General features: G+C 40.1%; 1 protein-coding gene across 6 annotated transcripts in view; it reads right to left on the bottom strand.

The window, feature by feature from the left end:
• lrmda (leucine rich melanocyte differentiation associated) overlaps positions 1–9,643 on the bottom strand; it is a 306,767-nt gene that overhangs the window by 175,251 nt on the left and 121,873 nt on the right. Inside the window, exon 1 of one of the 6 annotated variants that reach the window (XM_016473875.1) lies at positions 7,583–7,651. The exons of the other annotated variants lie outside the window; for them this stretch is intronic. Within the exon in view, the coding sequence (XP_016329361.1) occupies positions 7,583–7,593 (11 nt within the window). The 5' untranslated portion in view covers positions 7,594–7,651. Of the gene's footprint in view, positions 1–7,582; positions 7,652–9,643 lie in introns of those variants that run through there. 6 annotated transcript variants of the gene reach the window in all.

Below are 9,643 nucleotides of genomic sequence, written 5' to 3'. Positions count from 1 at the left end.
AGTCAAAACCACAATTTTTCACCTTCAGGCTGATTAATGAAGTTGGTGTTCTGACAGTTTTCACTTTATGTATAGCAGTGAGCCAGCCAGCACAGGAACAGCATTTTGTTTTTCTTTTTCTAGGCCTGTTGAACTCAACATCCCACTAGAGTAACCCCAATGACAAAGCTGCCTTTTTCACAGCACACACAGAAGCCTGTGAGCACAACTCAACAGCCTGTGTGGAAACAGAGTTGAAGGGTCATGTAAACTCGCAGGCGAGGCAAAGACTCGGAAGAGAAAGGAGAAACAATCGGCTCCTCAACCCGGGGGCCACGATTTGTTGCAGAGACTGCAGAGCCGTCTGGCATGGCAAACACCTCTGCGTCCGCTCTCGGCTTGTTCCTTTCACTGACAGAGCAGAAAGGGAGAGTGGGAGAAAGAGGCCTTTGCAGCGTGACACTCTGCTCAACGGTGCCAGATCGGGCTCGCATCGGCATCTGGTAATGGCACTACAAGGATACCGCTGCGCACATGAGCCGGGCGCTTCTCGGCTTGTCACTAACGCGCTATCGTGCGTCATATCAGGACCCATGGCTCACTCGAAAAGCAAGATCTGATGCTTTGCAAGCGCAACGACCAACTGCGCATCTGCCTTGGGTCTTCTAGAATATTCCACCTGACACTAGAAGCAATTCCTATTTTTCCTCTACAATGTCACAACCTGGAGCCTCGCTGGTAGTTTGAGAAGAAGCTCGTGCAATCAAAAGACAGACTGAGGGGGGGGAATAAGAGATGTTGAACACTGGAAAGCACCATGCTGGTAACCCAGAGCAGTTTCCTCACATAAGGCTTGTATTGGGTAAAATAAAAGCTTTGGTGGGTAGACTAACATGAAAGTGTCAGAAAGGATTTGATTACGGAAGCGGATTTCAGGCTGTGCCTACTTACAGTCTGAAATTCCAAAGCAGAAAATATCTGAGAAAGATAAAGGAAATCATTGCATCAGTGCCAGCTTATATGGTGCTTAAAAAGTTGGTTTTAACAAATACACCAGGCTAAGACCTTCACAAATGTTTCTTTGACATGCATCAACACAAACACCTTTTCAAAATTTCTTGTTATTGTTATTTACTGCACTAACCCACGCCTGCTAAAGGTTGTTCTGTCAGTAAACAGCATGGTTGCTGTGCTCAGCAATGGCCCATTTTAAACTGAACTTTGAATGACCCTCTTTGCCTTTATGACCTCAGTGAAGGTAAAGACAGAGAAAGAGAGAGAGGGAGTAAGAAAATCCTGATATATGAACCCGTCCGCCCACTCCTGTCTTCCTGAAACGAATGCATTCAACGTCCACCGAGACAGCAGCCGCGCAGCCAATCAAAGCCTTCTGGCCATTGAGCAATTATCTGTACTCTGTGACATAGGTGGACTCTGAACCAGTGACCCCAGCAACCGTCTTCCATTGCCTCTTAAAATAACCCATGGCAACACATAAGCACTGCTCATACATAAAACGGAGAAGGAAAAGTAGATTTATTTTTCCCTGACAGGTCCAGGATCACATTGCATGCCATACAAAGTGCAAAGCCTGAAATCATAGGGCTAGATTTTCACTTTGTACAACAGCGAGGCATAAACTCGTGTCATTATATAAATTTTTTTAAATGTCATTGGTGTGGGCTTGAGTTTGTCTAATTCAATGAATGCCAACATGAGCTAGATTTGGAACTGACTTTATGACATTTTCCAACCATCTAGCAAAGTGGAAAAAGAGAAAAAAACGTGCTTGAGTGCACACATATCGCTTCAAAACGGAGATGAAGTGTACAAACAATTTGAGTGTGGAAACAACAAAAACCTTGATAATTTGTCACTTATGGAATGGAAAAGTGCTCGGAGAAGGCCTTGGGGTGGGGGGAGAGCCGCTCTCTTTTTCCCTTTTTTCCCATACGCAAGGTGATTTGCCAAACTACACCTCAGAAGACAAGCCTCCCCTAGGCACTCAGCTCACAAATACAGCCCTCCCTCTGTGCTCGCTTCACAGCACAATAGGCTGCCTGTGAAAGGGCTGGAGTGAGCCATTAGCTCTGCTAAAGTGTTGATCCATAGCTGCTGTGGGAAAAGGAAGGCTGCTTTAGGGCTGAATTACATAGCTCACCTGGAAAGCCCTGTTCCACCTCGACTCCTTCAGCAGGTGCTATTTCCGGCTGTGGTGTATAATGTACCTGAAAGCCATACTCAAGTAAAAGTACAGATATCGTACCAGAAAATGACGTTGGTAGAAGTATATATATATATATATATATATATATATATATATATATTGTACACACATTTTAACGAATGATATTAATGATATTCAAACATTATGTGTAGCATAAGTGACATTAAGTGTCCAAATACTTATGGGAACATGAAGTAAACCCTCAAACCAAGAATGTGTTTCCTATTTGAAAGCATCATATAAAAAATTAACTCAAAAAGGAATTTGAAACCACTAAAAAGACACAATTAATTACATCAATCACCACAGCTTATCTTTTTTAGCACTGACGGCCTCAGTCAGCATTCGGTTTAATTACACAATAGTTGCTAACTGAGAGAAACGTGCTCTGTAATCAGCTACATCACACGGTCCTGACACACAGCTCAATATGGCCTTCAGGAACAATACAGCCAGTCTCATCGACCACCTCTCCCAAACATCCAGGAGTATCATTTAGCCAAGAGTGATAATTAGATGCAGAATTTACTGAAAACTGTCAATGGCAGTGTCAATAGAGGGACTCTCAGCATCCATCATCCTGTGAATCAATGCCAATTTTCAGCTATGAATTCAAGAAAATGATAGCTTTCAAATAAATGGCCAGAGATGGAAACGCGAGACTCCTCGGGGAGGAATGAAACCGCTCAATTTCCCCCCTCTTGGAGTCGCTCGACGACCACCTCGCTCAATGGAAATAAATGGTCGTAGAACGTAACGCCGGGAATGTCTTCCAAACAAGATGTAGAACATCAGAGGGACATGACAGGCAGGCTCAGGCGGGCCTAACATGCAGCAGGTCTGTATATATCTCCACCCTGACAGATTTAAGGACAGGGTCAGCAGGTGCTAGCCTCAGCAGGAATTGAAGGTCAACGACATGGTCTGAACATTAAAAATAAATGTAACCGTCGCGTCACAAAGAGCAAATTAACAGAGAGCGATGTTGGAGGTAATCTTAAGAGGGGCATAAAGATCAGTGAAGCCCGGCTTTCAGCCAGAAAATGAGAAGCACTTAGCCAATAACGAGAGCCTAATGAGGATTCCTTTAACTGCACACGCTTGCTCTTTGATTGAAAAAACATTTGTCTTACAGTAAAAGTCTGATTCATGTGTCATTTCTATTGTGGATGTGGGCTCCGTAATAACCACATAAATCAGTTAATTCCAAGTTAGTGGAATGAGACTTGCTAAAATAACATCATAATGCATTTGAATGATCAAATGATGTGGTAATACTGTCCTATCCACTCAATGCTACAGTGTTTTAAGCGTGAGCATTTTATAGTTTTGGGGTGTGTGTGAGCAAATACATGCCACTTCTTCATTTTGTCATGACGGGCAAAACTCTTACTATGCAATTACTTTTCCAGTTACAAAGCTCTCTAGATTCAATCTAAAGCCGAAAGTCTGAGTAAGATGAACTTTGGACTAAACTGCTACCTCAGATAATATTCAAGCAAAACGCTTAATGCGCACTTACAGCGATAGCAAATGGCTATCTACCATATACTGCAAAAACATGTCACCACTGACTATTCACACACTGTTCCCTCTGACTGAGGCTCTCTTTAAAACCTTGTGAGCTGCCTTGCTGTCTATACGGTCTACATTGGCATAACCTCATAAGTGAGTAATTTGGAACACTCCGTGTCTCTTTTTTTTTTTTTTTTTTTTCATAGCGCACACATATTTAGTTTTTATTAATACTTTGCTACAAAGATTATAAGTTGGCCTATAATCAAAATTTCTCTTACCTCATCCACCGTTTTTAACCGACATTATGGGACTCCATGAAGTATTCTGAGGCTGACTTAAAATTTGGCTAAAAGCAGGTACACTACACAAAAGTGTGGATCAGAAAGGGTTGTTTTTGCAAGAAATTAATACTTTTATTCAGCATAGATGCATTAAATTGATAAAAGGTTATAGTAAAGACGTTTAATGTTACAAAAATTATATCCCAAATAAATGCTGTTCTTTTGAACTTTTTTGATCAAATAATCCTGTAAAAGATGCATCATAGTGTCCACAAAAATATGGCAGCAAAAATGATTTCAACCGATAATAATAATAATAAAGCTTCTTGAGCATCAAATCAGCTTACTAGAATGATTTCTGAAGGATCATGTGACACTGAAGACTGGAGTAATAGCTGCTGAAAATTCAGCTTTATTACAGTATTTTACTTTTAAATTTTGATTAATTAAATGCAGCTTTGGAGAGTGTAATAAACTTTTTTTTGTCTTATCATCCCCAAATGGATGATTGAATGGTAGTGTATCTTAGAAGTCAGTATTAATTATTGGATCAGCCTTCACGTCTGCAGCCTGCCTAACCATATGATGCCTTTATTTGCTGTCTACGTAGGTAGCTCACTAGGTTTTGGAACTCAGTCCAAGCCTTTTGTTTTCTGTAGATTGACATTAAAGTGTAAGAACGTGACCCGTACGCAGATAAACTCTTATTAAAGCGTGGCTCTCAATGACATGACGAGCAGACAGCTTTTTTATGACCTCAGTCTCAACTAGGCTCAAACCCCGTTCCTCAGGGTGACAAAGAATGAGTGTTCCAAGAAGAGGATTCATCAGGAGCCAGAGAGGAGTCATATTTAATCCTCCCTGACGGCAAACTCGCCATCAACTTTCCACTGACAGTGGCAAAGGAAAATGATTTGGGCAGATCAATCACTTGAATCACTGGTGGCTAGTCTCGGCTCCTGCATGCTTAAAAGGCACCGCTGACAGACGTGCTCCAACCGGCTGATTAAAGGCCCGCCCCGTCTTGCTAACTTTTCATTTGAGGGATGATTGTCGTTGAGTGACAAATACTTCTCTGTTGTGGTTCAAGGCGAGGATACTGACATTCAGATTTGCCAGGCGCTCTCAGGAACAGATGTCACACTTGGCAAGGAGGCTTGACAGCAACAGAAGGTACGGTGGAGCTCGAGCGGCTGAAAGACATGTGCTCCTGGCCCTGACGGTGACAACACTCACAAGTACACTTGTTTTTTTCATCTCCCGGCCGGTCTTCACCCCTTTTTGCTTTGCAATTACCATCAAAGCACATCTGTTTGTGCCTTCACCTTGACCCGCCTTTCGTTTGGTCCGTGTGACTCTGGGAGTAGTGGTGCGAGAGGGGTGTGAGGAGTGTGTACTCTCTACCCGGGGCTGAGACATGAGTGAACATAGCCACTGCTGGGCTAAGAAATCCCTCTGCTAGCTCTGCGATTGATGCACTAATGTCATCTCTACTGGCAGCCATGTAAAAGGGAAGTAGTGGTAACAGATAGGATATCAAAGTCAATATGCCTGTTGTGCTAAGCTCAATCCCACTGTCCCATTTGAGCTGGCAGCTCTCTGAGAGCCATGAGACGCTTTTGCCTTACATGCAACTCGATATGCCAGATAAAGAGAAGGGAAGAAAAAATCTAGCACATGGATGCTGACACCAAAGGCTTTTGGGGTATGCATGTTAAAGACTCCGGCCAACAGGGAGCGAGACATAAAATATTAATCGTCCATGTTTAGTGAAAACACAGCACTAATGCAGTGAGGTGCAAACATCTAAGACCACATTGAAAATCTGGGATTTAAAATTGCATATAAACCTAGAAATACTCAGGAATATGTTTTTGGAATTTCTAGAATTAAAAAAAATATATATATACACAATATGGCACAAATTCACACTTCCAAAAAAATAGTTTAAGTAGATTATTCTGTTTAAACAAGAAAATTCCAAAAGTTTCAGTGCACAGGCCTAAGTTATTGACTTCAGATATTTTAAGTGACGGCAGTTCAGAACTTTGGTAACAAGCACCTGTGATGTAACTCCAAGCCTCTTTAAAGCTGCCAGTCAATTAACACATTCCCAGGAAAAACAACACCTCAATGACAAATCAAAGTTGAACACCTATTTTTTTACTTAAACACATTTTTGGCTCAAACAAACTCCACTTAGTTTCACAGTGTGGCATTGAGAGGGTGTGGGTGTTTAGAATGTCAAAAAAATTAGCTATTTTCATAAAACACTACAAACTTTCTGAACAGTCTCAAAAATGCAAACCAGACTACCATCATTTCAAAATAACTTTTTGGTCACCGCAAAACTGTATAAATTAAGATTTGGGAAGAGATGCATAAATGCTAGAACAAGGAACCAGATGTAAAGGATTCAAATGCCATGTTGTTTTTAATATAGTCAATGGGGTAACTGTTGAAATAAAATTAACAATAATTTGGGTGTACGAGCGGCTCTATGACTCTGAGGTTCGGCCAAGAAGCTCCAGTTGGGGACATTACTAATGCTAACGCAACATTTGTCTGTGGTTGATGATCCATTTTTCCAAATTAAACACCTTATGATGAAACATTTGCTTATGTTCTCATAAAACTGAAAGACTCCAAAGGATTAGCTTGGACTTTATACCCTTAAACATTTAATATTTCCATTACATTTAGTCTTTCCAGATCCTTCTTCATGTTCTGAATAAAGGACAGAATTACAAAAACACTTTATTTAACTTAAGAGACTGAACCCAAAACATATTTGACCTTGTTTTGAAGTGATTTATGATATCCTGTAAGAAACACGAACACTGAGAAACAAAGGCATTAATAGGCTATTTACAACAGGTTTGCTTTTAAGAAGCTCCATAGTACTGAAACAAACACCAGTTTGTTTCAAGTTGAGAGAGATAACGCGCACACACTTTCTACGCTTGCAAACACACACTTGCACATTTTCCTCGTGGCATGACGAGAAATGTCTGCCAATCATTTTGAACAAGAGGGTAGTCATACCATCTTATCAGTGTCAATCACTGCATTGAGCAGCCGTGAGCTCCCATAATTCCCCGCATAGCTGCCTAAAAAAGGAGGTGCATAGATTTGGACATCCCATACTGCAAAAAACAGCTCGGGTGATAAAGGTACTTATAAACCTACATATATTTATGGATACCATTAAAAACAAAACCGCTATAAAGAAAATAGCTGACTGTGGAGTAAAAGGCCCGAAGGACCCAATTTCCTCCTGAAGTACCTGATGGACACAGTGACAAGCAGATTGCTTTCCAGCACCAATTTTTGGAGCATGTGAAAAATGGGGCCGCATGCTGGTATGTGGTCCAAGATGACTCATAAATCTTCCTTTATCTCCTCTGTGGTGCTAGCAGAAAAGGATGAGTTGCTTTTTTTCCATCTCATTCACATGTCTATCTGTCTGTTATCCATGCCCTTGAGCAAAGATTACTGATGCCCTGCCTTTGATATATGACACATCTCACAGTGCAGCTTTTCATCCAGTGAATTAACCCAGAAAAAAAATGCAAACCGGACTGCCATCGGCTCCCAGGCTTCCTCGCTATTCTTTTGTGCTCCAGAAACCCCCCACCTTCCTGATATTGAGCAGACGGGGCAGAGAGCATTATGGGTACACAAGTTTGGTGACAAATTGTTTATCTGACCTCTGCACATCTCTGCATTTTATAATCTACTATGTGTCGTTCCTGTGCCATACTCACAACAAATTGAGCCTGTCAGTCATGGGCTGGATTTCATTTTCCTTTTTTTACCCCCCAGCGATGAGGCGCTAAGAGGGCGGTACCTAAAAAACAGCATATGGTGGTAGGACAGTTACATAAAAACAATGGGTGTCATTTACTAATCTAAATTTATGCGTGAAATCTGCGTACAAATGTTTCCATGAACAAATCATGACTCATCAATAACTTTTGTACTAATGTGCATTCTAAGTTTACGCATAAATGTAGGAACTCAAAATCACATACTCTGGGTGACCATATAAACATGTTAAGATTACATTTTATACATAGCAATTTGAAATGTATATAATGTACATTGCATCACATACAGTAAAAGAGAAAGAAAAGGTGTGTTCTAGCTCAATCTATATATGTGAATTTGGTGTAAATTTTAAGTGAAGAAAAATGGTATACATTTTAATGCAATACACATTTATGGCGTTAAATATCGCATGCGATTAATCGTGCAGCCCTAGTATAGATGCATCCCTAACATTAGAAACTGAATGAGACATTCTACATAGAGTTAATTCAAGACTAACTTTAAGTACACTGTCTGTACCTTTAAAAATAATTCAAAGCAAAGATCCAGTCAAAATTATGTTTCGCTGTGTTTGACAAATGGGACTACTGTCTGCTTCATACCTTACAAAGACTATAAAATAATATATTAACCAATTACCAGAGTGCCTGAGTAGCTTGCATTAAAAAGAAATATTATTTCTTCCTCAGAGCAAGACTTCATTAACCCTATTCTAATCCCCTATTTACATTTAGAGGCTTAAATGAAACTAAATAAATTGCTTCAAGCTCTGCCGAACTATACATATTTTAATATAACGCTAATCATTATGAAAGTTATCAAAGAAGTCATAAATAAAACATCAGGCCACTAGAAAAGTGCAGCAATCCATTCTAATAATGGAACTGCCCACGATCTATTTCATTAACATGCAGTCTTCAACCCAAATAAATGTATTATTTGCCCTATGAGAGCAAATCCATTTACAGGACAGCAAATGTTAACATCCCGTAGCCTACATTATAAGCATGATGCATCAGCATCAATTGAGACCTCAGCCTTATCCCCCAAACTGCTGTCAAGGTAGAAAAAAGAAGCCTATGCTAAACTACACACATATTAGTTGAGCAGTACATGATTGCTTTATATTAGCATAAGCTACTAGCATTTGACTGAGTCACATTACTAAAATAACTCCTGTAGTAAAATGCAGTGGATAGCGAGGTCAAAATGCTGTTTTACTGTGGTTAGGGCTGCACGATTATGACAAAAATCATAATTGTCGATTATTCCCTTGAAATTGTAATTGTGATTATTAATTACGATTATCACAATTTACATTGAATGATGTTTATACCATTGTTTGATGCAACTGCATGCCGTATTTTTATATGAAAATAAACAAGCTGAAAACATTCTGACTGAAAAACCTTTAGTGCTTTTCTATAGTATTAAAAAGGTCATATGATGCGATTTCAATTTTTCCTTTCTCTTTGAAGTGGTTTTCATATTTAAAGGATTTGCCACTGATGATTCAAACGTGAGTTTTGAGCAGTGTAGAGTAGCGCTTGTTGTTTGTCATTTCTCCGATCACAAATGCAGACATGGTTTTATGTTTACGCGGCGCGATGCAACGCGTAAAAAGACAGTATAAGTCATTATAATCCATAATTATGTCCCCACTGGATGCAACAAATGCCTCATTTATAATGGCTTTTAATGCTTTTGTCTCGTCGCTCCGGCCAGGATATGGTATCACAGTATGGTGAGGGGCATAACATTTCCGTCACACGCTTGAGGTATTCGGCCAATCACAACGCATTGGATA

The sequence above is a fragment of the Sinocyclocheilus anshuiensis genome, unplaced genomic scaffold (assembly GCF_001515605.1).
Source record: "Sinocyclocheilus anshuiensis isolate Anshui unplaced genomic scaffold, SAMN03320099.WGS_v1.1 scaffold536, whole genome shotgun sequence".
Taxonomy (NCBI): domain Eukaryota; kingdom Metazoa; phylum Chordata; class Actinopteri; order Cypriniformes; family Cyprinidae; genus Sinocyclocheilus; species Sinocyclocheilus anshuiensis.
This window is presented reverse-complemented; position numbering and strand designations above follow the sequence as displayed.